The 17,543-nt window shown below is 44.7% G+C and overlaps 1 protein-coding gene across 1 annotated transcript in view; it reads right to left on the bottom strand.

Annotated features, from left to right (window-relative positions):
* Positions 1 to 13,195, bottom strand: part of XK (X-linked Kx blood group antigen, Kell and VPS13A binding protein) — a 97,913-nt gene extending 84,718 nt beyond the window's left edge. The window contains exon 1 of the mRNA XM_086933371.1: positions 12,838 to 13,195. Within this exon, the coding sequence (XP_086789497.1) occupies positions 12,838 to 13,082 (245 nt within the window). The 5' untranslated portion in view covers positions 13,083 to 13,195. The remainder of the gene's footprint in view (positions 1 to 12,837) is intronic.
* Between the last annotated feature and the right edge of the window lie 4,348 nt (positions 13,196 to 17,543).

The raw sequence follows: 17,543 nt of genomic DNA, 5'->3' as shown, positions 1-17,543 counted from the left end.
ACTCTACCTGAAAGCTCAGTAATATTGGTAACAATGGACATAGAGAGTCTGTACACTAGTATCCCACAGGAAGACACACTACGGGTACTAGGGGAAGCATTAGACAAAGAAACTTGGGAATACACCACCCCCAAAGAATTCATCCTGAAATGTGCATGAATGGCACTCAAAGAAAATTACTTTGAGTACAAAGGCCAATTGTATTTACAATGCACAGGGACCTCTATGGGGAGTACTTTCGCTCCTAGCGTAGCGGGGTTGTATGTTTATGATTACGAAACAAAGCATATCCTACCACCTACCAACCCCTTTGCCTCCTCCATAGGATTATGGAGGAGGTATATTGATGATATTCTCTTACTATGGACAGGGACGGAAGCCAGTCTTCTGCAGTTCCTAGAATGGGTAAATACTCTGGATCCTTTCTTGAAGTTCACTGATAACTTCAGTAGGGAATCGATCGTCTTCCTTGATGTCGTAATTAAAATAGAGGGCACCTCTTTCACAACTGTGACTCACCACAAACCAACGGCGAAAAACAATCTCCTCGACTTCAGGAGTTTCCATCCAAGACCTTTAAGGGAAAACTTGCCCTACGGCCAATTCCTACAGCTGAGAGGAAATTGTAGTAATATTAACGACTACAAGGAACAGGCCAAGGAACTAACAGACAAACTAACACAAAGAGGGTATCCCAAAGGAGTATTGAAAAAAGGCCAAACCAGAGCACGAAATCAACCTCGAGAGGCACTACTAGAGGACAACGTAAGGACAACCACGGAAACACCACTTACGTGTGTAACCACCTACAGCACCCTCTCAGACACAGTGAAAAAATCCATCAATAAAAATTGGAGAACTATCAGCAGCAATTTCAGCAACTGGGAAAAACCACTTTTTTCTTTTAAAAAAGGCAGGAGCATTAAAGATGCTTTGGTGCATACAAGACCATTAACAGCCCCCAGTGCAAACACAGCAACCAGGTCTTTTACAGATGCTTGGCACCTACCCCCAGTTACGGGTCATTTTCCATGCACGGACTGCAGTGTCTGTCATCTGACCACTCATTCGAAACAACTCAACTTGGAACCAGGAAAAGTGTGGACACAAAAATCCCACACAAATTGTAATTCGACAAATGTGATTTACTTGATCACCTGTCCCTGCGCGAAACGCTACGTGGGGATGACCACCAGGAAAGTTAAGACACGCATCGGGGAACACCGTAGCAACATTCGATGCAAAAAAATCACCACGAAACTCAGCGAGCACTTCCTGCAAACCAACCATACTCCGAATGACATGACCTGGACGGTGATCGAACAGGTCAACTGTGTAAAAAACAGAGAAAACATTTTGTTCGAAAAAGAGCAGCGCTGGGTCTATCGACTCAACACCCATGTAAATGGGCTTAATGACCAAATTCCGTGGACCAGTGTCCTAAAAAACTAAAAACTATCCTGAGTTCTCTGATTCCCTCCCTTCTTGAATGCAAATACCATAACCACACTTGTTGAGTGATTTATTCACACCAGCGCTATTTAGACTCATCCATGAACATATTCCCATGTTAATAACTTGATTCAGCTAACCTGACCAGACTTATGCTGCTCATTTAAGTCTTTACCAACACTGGGTAACATATGCTGGACATTACGCATTCCGCTTTTTACCAACACCAGCCACCCAAGCTTGCGTTCCATTTTAGCTTGAGTTACAAGCCTCTTTGTGATTCTAGTCAATATCTCACGTGGTCTCGTGAGCGCTTAGACAACATCTCTCTGAAACAAGGGCGGACCTCGCCCATCCTTAGATCGAGGCTTGCGTTCCAATGCAAGCCTCGCTTCCAGGTCCTCACGCGAGATCACGCGAGCACCTTCCTCGTCACCCATTGGCTTAACGGCTTTGAGTTTCAAGCCTCGCTTTCATCTGAAGGCGCCTGATTGGTCCGCACGCAGCCACCGCCCTTTAAACGCCTCGCTAGCCCGTCGCAATGGATCCACGAGATCCAGCGAGGGTGAAGCTAGGTGCCGAGCGGGTGCTGAGCGTTGCGGGCGTAAGAGACCTTACTTTGGAGACATCATTCTCACCAGATAAGTTGTATGAATGGAATCCTGCCAGTTCTAAAATCCTCCTTTGTGTGTATTTGTTTCCCTCTCTCCCTCAATTACAGGGTGTGCCATTGTCGCTCCCACCCCCCTCCTGTGTTCTATGGGGCGTGGATCTATTTCTTTACAAGTGAGGACATTTATCCTATACCTTGTACTTAGTGTTGTGTGCTTGGGTAATGTATATACCACGGCCAGCAGTGTCACGGCGCTTCGCACCGGGACGCTGCTTTAACGTATTTTTTCCTTCGGGGTTCATTCCCTGACACCCCACCATAGGTAGCAAGATATTTCTTGTACTTCCTCACAAATAGACTGAGACATGACTAGTCTGCCTGTTTAGCCACTGTTGCTATACCACACATATGCAACAGTTCGCGCTGAATAGATTTAATCAGCGTTAGTTGAGGCCCCTCCACTTCGGATTTTGGCATGAATTCAACTACGCAACCCAGGCATACCGGCCACGGCCCTTGATAGGTATGCTAGCACGTGTCAAGCCACAAAGTCACTCTCTATGGCCACTGTACATATGCACAAACCAATGATTCGATATCTTTGTGTTTATGTTTGTATTTGTCTGTTTGTCAATTTTTTCTTCCTACAGACTCCTAGGTTCCTCGCAAAAGAGGTAAAACCCCACTACTTATGAGTTTGTTTCTCTTTCTTTTTGCACCATTTTTACACATAGTGCTATTTTTAACTTTCACGACCATTGGCAGGGCGGGCCTTAGCGCGCCCCTCCTGTCATTGGCACACTCGCTTACCGGTCCTGATGAAAGCCCAGTAAAGTAACACATAAAAACGGACAGAAACATGTTGACCTTCTTTACAGGGTAAACACCAGTATAAAGTAATTGGCTAGTTTCCCTTCACATATCTTATTTTTAATATGTCAGGTTGACCAGTGAATAAAGTTTTTTTGGTACAACCTTTGACATTTTTAAACCTCAGTATTTTTTCACACTTCATCTTCACACAAAAACCTGCTCCGCAGTCTCCTGGCGTCGCAGCACACCGGGGAGGTATTCGATCTCTCCCGGTGGACCCGATGATGAAGCATGTCACCACTAGGGTGAGTGAGGGTTTCCTGAAAAAACAGTGTATTTTTTCTTGAAATTTGGTCTTACCATCGGACCACTTACAACTGGCCTCAGACTTCACGTGCGACACCCACCTCTTTCATATACTTTATCTTTATGGTCACTCTTCTTTTGATTACTTGTATATTGCTTGGGGACTAAGAGGGCCCTAAAACCATCTCTCTCCTTTTGTTGAGATATACTTACCTGCGCACAGCAGTGAGAGAATTTTTCTTGTCGCATAAACCTTTTTTCACAAAATATAAATTTCTTATATTTTGTACTGATAATGGCAGCAAATTTGGGACTCACTTTCTCTACGGAGGAGATAGACGAACTTTTGGCAGATCTTAATATGTTTGCTGATCCAGCAATATCTCAGGCTATCTCACATACAGCGGGATGGGAACAACTTACCGAACTAAAGCGCGACAGAATAAGAACTATACTTCATGGAACTATCCTAAAACAATACCTTACCTCCAATTCAGCGCCCAAAGGGCTGCTGGTTACAAATGCCCCGAGGATCTTTCTCAATGACGCCACTTTTAGAAGAGATTGGGCCATGATTGCCTGGCACTGCACCAGAGACTGGCTGGTACTTATTATTAAGACAGCATTACGCCTATCCGAAACTCTGTTAATTGAAATCCAACAAACAGAAGCCCAATATAAAGCTACAATAACGGGTTATAAAAAAAAGTTGGACGAAATCAATAAAGATCTTACGGAGTACAAGGACAACCTGATGCAGGCGAAACTCACAAAATTCCAAAAAGACCTCAAAAAATTTAAATTTGAGAACGTATATCCCTACTCCGATCCAAACTACAGTGTTCCAAAAAAGGACACCAGCAAATCAGATGACTCAGATAGCCACTCCTCAAGTGGGAGTACAGCTAGCAATCAGAGTCCAAGCCAAAGGGGACGGAGAGGAGGAAGAGGTAGATCTAACTTCCCAAACCAACAACCCAGATGGCAGAATTATGGCCAGCCTAACAACGGTCCCGTACCGATGTTTTACCAACAACCCCAGTTCCCCATGATGAACTGGAATCCGTACATGCACCCCCAGGTTCCCCTCAATCATCCACCGAAGCCTTTTTTAGGGAGGGGCGGGAGAGGACGTGGACGGAACAGAGGCAACAGAGGCAACACACAAGTGACCTGGGAAGACGAGGATGCAGTGGGGAAACACACCCGCAGCAGAACAGCGACAGCCAGCACCAGCGCAGTGTAAGCCTGGTCACCAACCTTTCTAAAAAAGTCTTAACTCCAGAAGAAACAAAAGTCTTGGAAAAAGGCTTGGGATTTGTCCCTACCGGTCGTCCTGACAAATTCCTCCTACACTGTGAACTTTCACAGTTTTTTCGGAAATTAAAATTAAAAGCCTTTTTTGAATCTAAGGACCAGCCACCGACAGAAGAACAGGAGTTTGACACAAATTTCAGACTCAAATCTACGTTTATGCCACCTCCGCATACGATCCCTGCGGCAATTACTGCCTTTGAACAGGCGGTTATAAAAGACCTGGAAAATTGTGAAGACCCCAAACGATTCCACAATTTTTCCGCTGCAGAACACAAGGCCTTGGACAACCTGAGAAACAACAAAGAAATAACCATAAAACCCGCCGACAAAGGCGGAGGGATAGTGATTCAGGACACCACTGACTATGATAAGGCCTGCATGACACTTCTGAACAACAGAACAAATTACTTGCTCCTCGACACAGACCCTACCACAGAAATGAAGGAACGCATGTGAGCCCTAGTACAGGAAGCAGAGACTGAAGGTCACGTCTCCCCGCATGAAGCAGCATTCCTTATGGCAGGGGGACAAACCATACCCTACTTTTACACCCTGCCTAAAACGCATAAAAATGTGGACCCACCTCCAGGTAGACCAATAGTATCAGGGATCGGGTCAGTTCTGGAACCCTTATCCACCTTTTGTGACCATTACTTGAAACCGCTAGTACAGAACTCCAGCACCTATTTAAAAGATACCAAAAGCTTACTCAAATTACTGAACGATACCACTCTACCTGAAAGCTCAGTAATATTGGTAACAATGAACATAGAGAGTCTGTACACTAGTATCCCACAGGAAGACACACTACGGGTACTAGGGGAAGCATTAGACAAAGAAACTTGGGAATACACCACCCCCAAAGAATTCATCCTGAAATGTGCACGAATGGCACTCAAAGAAAATTACTTTGAGTACAAAGGCCAATTGTATTTACAATGCACAGGGACCTCTATGGGGAGTACTTTCGCTCCTAGCGTAGCGGGGTTGTATGTTTATGATTACGAAACAAAGCATATCCTACCACCTACCAAACCCCTTTGCCTCCTCCATAGGATTATGGAGGAGGTATATTGATGATATTCTCTTACTATGGACAGGGACGGAAGCCAGTCTTCTGCAGTTCCTAGAATGGGTAAATACTCTGGATCCTTTCTTGAAGTTCACTATTAACTTCAGTAGGGAATCGATCGTCTTCCTTGATGTGGTAATTAAAATAGAGGGCACCTCTTTCACAACTGTGACTCACCACAAACAAACGGCGAAAAACAATCTCCTCGACTTCAGGAGTTTCCATCCAAGACCTTTAAGGGAAAACTTGCCCTACGGCCAATTCCTACGGCTGAGAAGAAATTGTAGTAATATTAACGACTACAAGGAAAAGGCCATGGAACTAACAGACAAACTAACACAAAGAGGGTATCCCAAAGGAGTATTGAAAAAAGGCCAAACCAGAGCACGAAATCAACCTCGAGAGGCACTACTAGAGGACAACGTAAGGACAACCACGGAAACACCACTTACGTATGTAACCACCTACAGCACCCTCTCAGACACAGTGAAAAAATCCATCAATAAAAATTGGAGAACTATCAGCAGCAATTTCAGCAACTGGGAAAAACCACTTTTTTCTTTTAAAAAAGGCAGGAGCATTAAAGATGCTTTGGTGCATACAAGACCATTAACAGCCCCCAGTGCAAACACAGCAACCAGGTCTATTACAGATGCTTGGCACCTACCCCCAGTTACGGGTCATTTTCCATGCACGGACTGCAGTGTCTGTCATCTGACCACTCATTCGAAACAACTCAACTTGGAACCAGGAAAAGTGTGGACACAAAAATCCCACACAAATTGTAATTCGACAAATGTGATTTACTTGATCACCTGTCCCTGCGCGAAACGCTACGTGGGGATGACCACCAGGAAAGCTAAGACACGCATCGGGGAACACCGTAGCAACATTCGATGCAAAAAAATCACCACGAAACTCAGCGAGCACTTCCTGCAAACCAACCATACTCCGAATGACATGACCTGGACGGTGATCGAACAGGTCAACTGTGTAAAAAACAGAGAAAACATTTTGTTCGAAAAAGAGCAGCGCTGGGTCTATCGACTCAACACCCATGTAAATGGGCTTAATGACCAAATTCCGTGGACCAGTGTCCTAAAAAACTAAAAACTATCCTGAGTTCTCTGATTCCCTCCCTTCTTGAATGCAAATACCATAACCACACTTGTTGAGTGATTTATTCACACCAGCGCTATTTAGACTCATCCATGAACATATTCCCATGTTAATAACTTGATTCAGCTAACCTGACCAGACTTATGCTGCTCATTTAAGTCTTTACCAACACTGGGTAACATATGCTGGACATTACGCATTCCGCTTTTTACCAACACCAGCCACCCAAGCTTGCGTTCCATTTTAGCTTGAGTTACAAGCCTCTTTGTGATTCTAGTCAATATCTCACGTGGTCTCGTGAGTGCTTAGACAACATCTCTCTGAAACAAGGGCGGACCTCGCCCATCCTTAGATCGAGGCTTGCGTTCCAATGCAAGCCTCGCTTCCAGGTCCTCACGCGAGATCACGCGAGCACCTTCCTCGTCACCCATTGGCTTAACGGCTTTGAGCTTCAAGCCTCGCTTTCATCTGAAGGCGCCTGATTGGTCCGCACGCAGCCACCGCCCTTTAAACGCCTCGCTAGCCCGTCGCAATGGATCCACGAGATCCAGCGAGGGTGAAGCTAGGTGCCGAGCGGGTGCTGAGCGTTGCGGGCGTAAGAGACCTTACTTTGGAGACATCATTCTTACCAGATAAGTTGTATGAATGGAATCCTGCCAGTTCTAAAATCCTCCTTTGTGTGTATTTGTTTCCCTCTCTCCCTCAATTACAGGGTGTGCCATTGTCGCTCCCACCCCCCTCCTGTGTTCTATGGGGCGTGGATCTATTTCTTTACAAGTGAGGACATTTATCCTATACCTTGTACTTAGTGTTGTGTGCTTGGGTAATGTATATACCACGGCCAGCAGTGTCACGGCGCTTCGCACCGGGACGCTGCTTTAACGTATTTTTTCCTTCGGGGTTCATTCCCTGACACCCCACCATAGGTAGCAAGATATTTCTTGTACTTCCTCACAAATAGACTGAGACATGACTAGTCTGCCTGTTTAGCCACTGTTGCTATACCACACATATGCAACAGTTCGCGCTGAATAGATTTAATCAGCGTTAGTTGAGGCCCCTCCACTTCGGATTTTGGCATGAATTCAACTACGCAACCCAGGCATACCGGCCACGGCCCTTGATAGGTATGCTAGCACGTGTCAAGCCACAAAGTCACTCTCTATGGCCACTGTACATATGCACAAACCAATGATTCAATATCTTTGTGTTTATGTTTGTATTTGTCTGTTTGTCAATTTTTTCTTCCTACAGACTCCTAGGTTCCTCGCAAAAGAGGTAAAACCCCACTACTTATGAGTTTGTTTCTCTTTCTTTTTGCACCATTTTTACACATAGTGCTATTTTTAACTTTCACGACCATTGGCAGGGCGGGCCTTAGCGCGCCCCTCCTGTCATTGGCACACTCGCTTACCGGTCCTGATGAAAGCCCAGTAAAGTAACACATAAAAACGGGCAGAAACATGTTGACCTTCTTTACAGGGTAAACACCAGTATAAAGTAATTGGCTAGTTTCCCTTCACATATCTTATTTTTAATATGTCAGGTTGACCAGTGAATAAAGTTTTTTTGGTACAACCTTTGACATTTTTAAACCTCAGTATTTTTTCACACTTCATCTTCACACAAAAACCTGCTCCGCAGTCTCCTGGCGTCGCAGCACACCGGGGAGGTATTCGATCTCTCCCGGTGGACCCGATGATGAAGCATGTCACCACTAGGGTGAGTGAGGGTTTCCTGAAAAAACAGTGTATTTTTTCTTGAAATTTGGTCTTACCATCGGACCACTTACAACTGGCCTCAGACTTCACGTGCGACACCCACCTCTTTCATATACTTTATCTTTATGGTCACTCTTCTTTTGATTACTTTTACAGAGTGTATATCATCAGTTCAAGAATGAATGGTTTCAAAGGGTCACTGATTCCAGATGAAAGTAAGGCCTGTTCCACCGCGTTGATCCCCCCTTCATGGGGGATAGAGGTATATAGACTTCTCACGTCGGCTGTACAAAGAATTAGTTTCTCGTTTTCATGAAATTGTACTGTAGATAGTTTGTTCAACAGTTGTGTGGTATCTTTAATATAGCTGGGTAGGCTTAAGACCATGGGTTGCAGGTAACGGTCTATAAATTTGCCAGTAGGTTCGTGGATCGAGCCTCTGGTCGAGACTATTGGACGAAACGGGGGATCCATTAAGTTTTTATGTATCTTAGGTAACATTGTGATGGATGGGCTCCGAGGATGTTCTGTGATCAGGTATCTCTTAGTTCTATCATCAATGACTCCATCAGCTGTGGCTTTATCAACAATGGACAGTAGTTCCGTTTTATACTCATTGGTGGGATTACCGTCTAGTGGTAGGTAAACATTAGAATCCGTGACTTGTTCTGTTGTTCTCTGGTTGTACAATTCCGTGTTGAGGATGACAAGGGCGCCTCCTTTGTCTGCTTTCAGCATTTAATGGAAGGATTCCGTGCAATGTTTTTAAGAGTGTCCATATCTTTGTTGGTGATGTTCTTACGAGCCTTTTTGCGGAAATTAATCTTGGAGATGTCCTGTTTCACAAGGGTCTCAAACGTATCAATGCTTTTGTGGCTGACCGGTGGTACGAAGGTGCTAGAAGGCCGTAAACCCATAAGTTGGTCAGGTTTTGGATCAATAGGAGGATCAAGAATTTTCTCAAAGAAGTGTTTGAGTCTTAGTTTCCTTGTAAGTTTGAACGTGCTCACGTCTAGTTCGAGTAAGTTGGTGTCGCTGGTGGGAACGAATGACATTCCTTTCTGGAGGATCCTTGTTTCATGATCGGTGAGGTGGACATTCGAGATGTTAATTACTAACGATGTTTCCTGGTTTTCTTGTTGTACTTCAGGGGTTGTTGGGTCTCTCCGTTGTTTTTTGCCTGCCTTTTTGCCCCGTCTGGGTCTGCGGTTTTGTCTGGGCCTTCCTCTAAAAAAGACTCGGTGGTGGTCAGATCAATGTTTTGTGTTGAAGGTGCTTCACTGGATGGAGGAGTAGATGTTGATGCTCCAGTAGGGGTTCTCTTCGGTGGTCGGTTGGTGTTATCACTCCCTGAGGATGAGGTGTCTGTGTTAGGGTTGTAGGGTTTGTTCCTGCGGCGTTGGGCATAAACATCTGCCCACGTATATACCTCTCCTAGTTTGTAATCCAAGGTGTCCCGACGAAATTTGCGTATCTTACGCTCATTTATTTCTTTTGTATGCTTATCCAGTTGTACATTGATTTCTTCAAGTGTAGCAGTCAATTCTTCAGGGGTACTCAGTTCCTTTAGCTCACTTTCAATGGTGGTGATTTCATGAGTGAGTTCAGTTAAGATGCCAGACAGTTCCTCCACGATTAATAAGATTAGATCCAGACTGCACTTATTGAGGATGGCATTCCATCTTTCGATAAATGTTTTAGAGTTTTTACAGAGGGACGGTTTTAGGGCAATCCGTAGGCCACGGGGAATGCGGAGTACCTTGTGGTACTTGATCAAGGTGTTAGCGTGTAATTTTTGGTTAATGCGGCGTCTTGATAGGTATAAGAGTTGCTTGATGCACTGTTCCTTTGTTCTGCTGGTTGCAGTTTGGGTTAGATCTTCATTGATCAGAGCGTATATCCTCTCTGTTGCATCAGTATCAAAGGCTAGGGTTTCAGCTCGAGCTTCTGTCGATTTAGAGATTTCTTCGTACTGCATGTTGGTAAAGTGCGTGCTGCCTGCCCCGAGAACAGTGGGGGTGAATGTAGACTAAGGTACTTGGGCGTGGCGCACAGCGTTGGTGTTTGAAGGAGTTAGTTGAAAGGGTAGGCAAGTTAATCAATTTAAGGTGCTCCTACAGGTGGCGTAACTGTTCCCTAGTACGTCCTAGAGGATTAAGGGGTTGAGTGCGCTACTGTGGTGTAGGCGCATCCCTGTGGTGGGCACACTTGTGTGGTGCTGTGTGTGGTAAGACAACACAGTGATTCCCGAAAGTAGTTCAAATAAAGTTCCAATAGTTGAAGGTTTCATGCATTATCATTCATACATTGACATCATTACTGCCGGTATCAACTCTGTTGTGTGGGCATAGATTATGGCGAACATTGACATTGCATTTAAGGGTACTCACATTGCTGTGAGGCTACAGGTTATGGCATACATTGACATTGCATTTATTGGTATTGCCGTTGTTGGCCTGTGCATATCATGGTATTTATTGCCATGGTATTTACCCATTCAAATAAATATTTTTCACATTGCTGCTAAGTTTAGCCTGACTGCTTTTGTGCCCTACTACCAGAGGATTGAGCACAGGTTAATTTTGAGTTTGCTTATTTTTCACCCTGACAATAATTGCGGTTGTTGCTTGAGTAGGGTTCCCCCCTCAACCAGTAGCCCAATTTCCTACATATATCTATACATATTCACTGAAAAAAACAAAGGTTAAAATGGAGTTCTACGTGACAAATGTAGTAAGATTTTAACCTGCATTAAAAAAAACTTGGAAATTAACTGAAAAAGTATTACTTTAAAATTGTTTTAAAAACACAGTTCACCAGTTATATGAAACTTACATAAATTATAAGTTGCACCACCACAGATTTCAGGTGTCATCAGTGATGTAATATGTGAGGTCATAAGCAGTGCATCACAGCTGTGGCCAACACCCAGCGAACCCCACGCAGGCTGAACAGATGTACACCAAATCACAGCTGAACAGATTTACACCAAATCACAGCTGAACAGATTTACACCAAATCACAGTTGAACAGATTTACACCAAATCACAAAATGCACACCTTCTGGATAAATACCTAGGGCCTTATTTATGAAGGCCTTGCGCCACCGGTGCGTCACTTTTAACATGGGAAAAAGTGACGCACCGGTGGCGCAAGGCCTTCATAAATAAGGCCCCTAGCTTTCTGTCAGATGTGGGGCTTCTCTGTTTAGCCATTTTCTCTGTATCACTGTTCAATTTTATCTCACTGTTCAATTTTCTCTGTATCCACTGTTCCATTGTCCCCATTGAAACTGGAAGGGGAAAAGGCGTTTTGGAACACTCCTTTTTCCCGGCGGCCCTGACTGATCACCCGGAAACTTTCCAGGACTGAGCTGAGGAGGAGTGTATGTTCATTCATTCCTTTTTGCCAATAAATCATTCTCTGCCTTTTTTTCTCACTCTAAAGTGCACCCTACATGCCTCCCAATCCCCACACAACGCAAATGACGAATCATCGATCTGAGCCAATCATCTGTCAGTCGTAAAGATCAATATCAACTAACGAGCAGCCTAGCAGAAACAGAAAATACCCTTGCTGATGAACACAAAAAGATCAAGTACTGCATACACCCATCACCAAACCCCCAGCGTCCGCATGCCGCCCTCGGCTGCCCTCCTCTGTTCGCAGATATCGAGGCCTCAATAAAGACACAAGCAGACCTGCCTGGTACGTTGTTAGCCTGCTGTCACAGCTCCGCGTGCCTGTCCCAAAATGGACACATCCAGTGGACTGCAGTGCAACCCACCTGCATCCCAATTGTCGGTGATGTGATTGACGAATTGTGGGTTGGCGTGAATGTGACTCGAGTATTCGGGGGACCTGTCGTGCACACTGAGCACATACACAGACCTTCGGCACCCATAGGATGGGTGCGCAGCGCATGCCCACCAACACCCCCACACACACACCAAGCAGCCTTGTAAGATTCCCATGGAAGAGGCGCTTCTCTGACATTTGTAACATCGCCACTCCGAAACAAAGGAATGGGTGAAATGGAAATACCAGCCTCCGCCCGCCCTCCTCACTCCATCCCCCTGAGGCCGGACTGCGGGTGCCAATAGCACCAGTACAGGATACTGGGGGCCCTGCCCAGGTGACACCAGGTGATGCAAGCGCCTTGGGTGCCTATGTGTAGCCAATGGCGTGGAGGCTGCTGCTTTGCGCGTCCTGGTGTGACGCGGCACTGCGTGTGGCAGGTACACAGAGCATGTTTTCCCACGCAATAAACACACAAGATGCATTTGTGCAGGGGTGTTTCGAGAGGAGTACGTGTAAGCCCCCTCCCTCCTGAGGTATAGAGTGCACAGGGAGCTAAGGCTGGTCCCCTCACAGCCCCTCATACACCCCCCCCCCCCCCCACCCCCCCCATTCTGAGCTCCTACCTGACGAGGGGTCCGAGCTGGAGCATGTGCAGCAGCAGCACCAGCGGCCGGTCGCGGCTGAGGTCCCGGTGGATGAAGACCAGGCTGAGCTGCACCAGCAGGCAGGGCAGCAGCGCCAGCGTCAGGGTCAGAGCCTGCCACACCCGGTCCCCCTCGGCGCGGTAGGTGCTGCTCAGGTACAGGGCCGACACCATTTCGGCGACGAACAGGAAGACGGAGAGCAGCACCGAGAAGGGGAATTTCATGGTCCCCAATTTTCCTCCGGTGAGGGTAGGTGATGGCTGCTGCAGAGGCGGAGGCAGCAGCAGCCCAGACCGGGGGAGCCGCTATCTGTCAGCCGCAGGCAGCCTGGGAGCGGATCCGCCCATCGCCTACTGCAGCCTGGACCCCTCTGCTGCGGGCACCAGCCTATCGGCCCGCTCCGTCAGCCGCCAGCCGCCTTACACTCCTCACGCTGGCCTTTCCTGCACGGGTGGTCGCCAGGGGGCTCCACTGAAGGACTGGTGCACGTATGTGCCGAGATTCCAATGTGTCGCTTCAGAGGTCTACAAACCCCATACCGACACTCCTACCGCCTCCCCCTCGGCACACTTTGACACTTCCCACTTCCAAACACTGACACTTAGCTGAGATAATTGATTATTTTTGTTTGTTAAGGGCTCGGCAAGACGAACCACTTAAAATAGCACACGGTGTCCTCGTTTGAATAGAGTAGGGGCCCGCCTTTTAGCGGAGAGAAAGATATTAGGATGTTTCACGAAACGGCTCGCTGATAATGCTGGACAGCAGCCTGAAAGCCCCACAACATTTTCATTTCGCGGCCAGTTCTGTAGTTCTTTTATCCCAGGTCCACTAAAAGAGGATCGCAATAACAGGTGATAGAAGTACGCGATGGCTCCATTTAACAGCGCTTGCACACCATCAATAAATGAACAATCATTTTTCAGGGCACAAGTCCTAAAAATAGAAGTGAAGGCATTAATTACCGCGTTAGTTCGCTTTTCTTCACCTGAACTGTGAAATCAGAGCAGCAGTGGGAGCGGCAGACGCGGGAAGGTCAAATTTACTATTCTAACTCCAGTCCTAGAATATTTGGGGGAAAGAGCAACTTTACCTCAAATATTCTAGGAGCCAGTCAGCCAGTATGAACTTTATTCGATCTAAATATGTTAGACCATAAAAGTACAATAAAAAGATACATAAAAATACAATTAAAATCTGACATATTTTGACAAAACATTTAAGAATCATTTCACATGAATTCTTTATTTTCTGTATGTAGAGATTTGAGGTAACAAGTTCTGAGAGTTGATCCTGTGTAGTTGGTATCATCCGATGCAGTCAAACAGCCGACACGTGTTTCGTCTTGGAGACAAATCACCCAATGACTTCCTCAGGGCTACAGTACCAATTATTATATGGGATCGTACACAGACACACTTATGTCATGGTGATGAGACTACTATAGAACTGTTTGGTGAGTTTTGTATATATTTATGATTGATCAATTGCTTTTTGGCAATTTTTGATTATGGGTCTCTTCTTGTCACTGGATTAGAAATTCAAATGCTCTATATGTTGAAACAAAAAATTCTTATCAGGCAAATAAATAAGCCTTGGTATATTTGTAGACTCAGATTGGTTTTAAAACTTCTTGACTCTCTGATGGATCGCAATCCTTATTTCCTCTTTGTCTCCTTCTTTCACTTGGTGATCCTTAGGTTCTTCTGCATCATCTGTTCACTTTCGGCTCTTCTGCTTTCTTTACCTCCACTCTATCTATATCATTGACTTGGTATGTGCACAATGGGTGTCTTTATGAGATAAATGGATTCTATCCTCCAATTGCCTATGGCTCTACCTGTAGATTTATTATTTTTTTGGTAGATTACAACCTGATTGTAAAATTGAGTACAATTTATGTGCTTTTTCTGTTACTGTAGCCATGAGGAAGTCATTGGGTGAATTGTCCCCAAGACGAAGCACGTGTCGGCTGTTTGGCTACATCGGATGATACCAACTACACAGGATCATCTCTCAGAACTTGTTACCTCAAATCTCTACATAAAGAAAATAAAGAATTTATTTTTTGAATGGCACAATCTGGAGGATTCTTTTGGACTGAAAATATGGAAATAATTGCTCTCTAATATTGTAATTTGGTTGTTCGGGGACAAAGTATTGTTTATAGCCATTATATACACAACCAATTTCACACTTTGACCATTATAAAAAAATGCACATTTTTACACTGCTTTTAGTATTCTTAGCACGGCAAACGGTATTCCCTATGAAAGATACACTTATAATTGGTTAGTCAGCCAGCCTATTTCCATCTGGCTGGGGTACTTAGCGCCAAGATGCTCCCTGGAGTGCTAGTCGCGCTTTACAAGTATGCTTTTACATTACATTACATTACACATATAGTAATTCGGATATTACAGACCATGCTATATTGCCACAGTATGTTTAACAATATGAACTGAGCAATAAGGGAGACCTTCTACATGTTTTAATCCCTACCATGTGGGTAACAAAGTCATGTAAAAAACATACCATAAATTTTTTTTCTTTTGTTGTAATGGGACGTAGGATCTACCTCCCTAGACTGAGTAACATCCACAATGGGATGAACAGTCAACCACCTGTACGTAACATATGACAATGAATTTCAAAGAGGTAGAGCAGAGCCCATGAGATTTAAGAACATTGGTGAAGAAAGACATGCAATACCAAACATGGCCAGACTGGGAACCAAAACCGGCCCTGGCAAACAGCTCGGCCGGCCCCCGAGGGAGGGGGGTGCTAATGGAAAGTACCACTCCCATCTCACAGTTGCCGCTTTTGTAGAGGGGGGGCCCATATTGCAGCTATGCTGCAAAACAGGCGCCCTGTAACAACAATGGCTCCCCAGGGGTCCAAAACCAGCCCCCACCCTGGCGGCCTACTGGGGAAAAACCTGGTGCTCTCCATGGCTAGTCCTGCCCTGGTACCAAGACTGTTTGTGACATCACCAAGTTAATTGAGCTGAAACTCCTTTTACAGTCATTTGAAGTCACTGGTGTTGTGTTTATTGCTCTCAAAACAATGTTGCAGTTGAATCTCTTTCCCACCATTGTCAATATCGTCTCTGGAAACTTCTGCTATGAGTTTATAATAAAGAGAGAATCTCCTCGACAGGTTTTGCAGTTTGTCCTCATCTTTATACCCTGGGCTCTCAATATTGAATGGCTAACTGTGTGGATTGACTACATCTATCTTATTTTCATCTGGCAAAGAGATTCTCCACTGCTGATTGGCACACCTTTAAATAAGCCAATTTTAATTGTGTGTTCATCTGTTCGACTGCCCTTTTGCTGGAGGCAAACCAGCAAATTGAAAATACTCCCTCGATTTTGAGAATGGCATGCTGAATTTTCAGAGCCTGGTGGTACACAAAATAAAGTTTTTACAAAAAATGATGTGACGAGTTTAAGGCCTACCCCAGTATACTACGTCTGATACACTGAGGTCATTCCAGTGGCATAGGCAGGCCCATTTTACAAAGTACAGATATTTTAAACATAGCCTCTCCAAAACACCAGATTTTTCTCCCTAGCATTACACTGGCACCATCACTTTAGACCCTAGTCCAATTTTCTGCAAGAAACTTGTTGCAAAGGCGATGTTTTTTAAGACATTTAAAAAATGAGACCTTAATGCACTAAGCATCCCCCAAGTCAACTCACCTAAGTCAAGGAAAAAGACGAAGAGCTCTTTTCCACTGACAGTTCACGCTGGAATCAGTACTACCAGAACACCCACACAAAGAATGGACTATACATTTCACAGTAAGTGGTATCAGATTCACATCGAAATAAGTGTAAGATATCCAGTATCAAACATGAGAAGGATATGGTGATAAAGGTAACTCACCAGAGAAGGGCACATGCAGTTCCAGTCCGAATAAGCACTTTCAAAGAAATGTTGGCCTTAGCAAGGAAATATTGCAAATAGGAAAACTACACTGGTGTGGAGATGTAGGAACAGTGAGAGATGCCACACATGTTGGCCAATAATCAAAATCTACATTAGACTGTGCACACTAATGAGAACTTTGCACATCCTAGACATCTTACATTGCCAACACAGTAAACTGGAGAAGGCCTACATTTATACAGTAATTCTGACCCGGGAGCGCACCTATTCTCTGTAACCCCATCCTGAAGGAGCCAGCCCTTTGTAAGCATATATGATCTTTCATCTCATACATAGCATAACTCTGATTTACATCACCCTGCCTGGCTTAAGCAGAGCTTCTCTATGTTATTGTGTTATGATACAGTACATCATAAACTCTGCAACATTGCTGCAGTAAGTAGGAACTGAGAAGGGCAAACAAGACCAAGCATATCCAGGCAGAGTAACTACTTGGCCAGCTTTAACACAGCCATATCCAGCACTCCAGAATCACCAGAGTTATACAAAATAAACTTATTTTCCTTTCAAGATAAACAGGTCTTTAACCTTTAGTGTTTGTGAGCTGGTAAATAAAATACATACTTTCGAATGTTTGGAAATCATTTTTTGTTGTGATGTGATTGAGATACTTCTGTACAGTACTGAAATATTTGGGGTTAGGAGGAGCAAGCAGGATTATGCAAAATAGCTCTTATTTGAGGGGAAAAGTACACAGTTACAGCATGGTTGAGAGAAAAAATGAGCAT

The sequence above is a fragment of the Lissotriton vulgaris genome, chromosome 8 (genome assembly GCF_964263255.1).
Source record: "Lissotriton vulgaris chromosome 8, aLisVul1.2, whole genome shotgun sequence".
Lineage (NCBI taxonomy): Eukaryota > Metazoa > Chordata > Amphibia > Caudata > Salamandridae > Lissotriton > Lissotriton vulgaris.
Note: the sequence above shows the minus strand (reverse complement) of the source record. Positions and strands in the feature narration are given on the sequence as shown.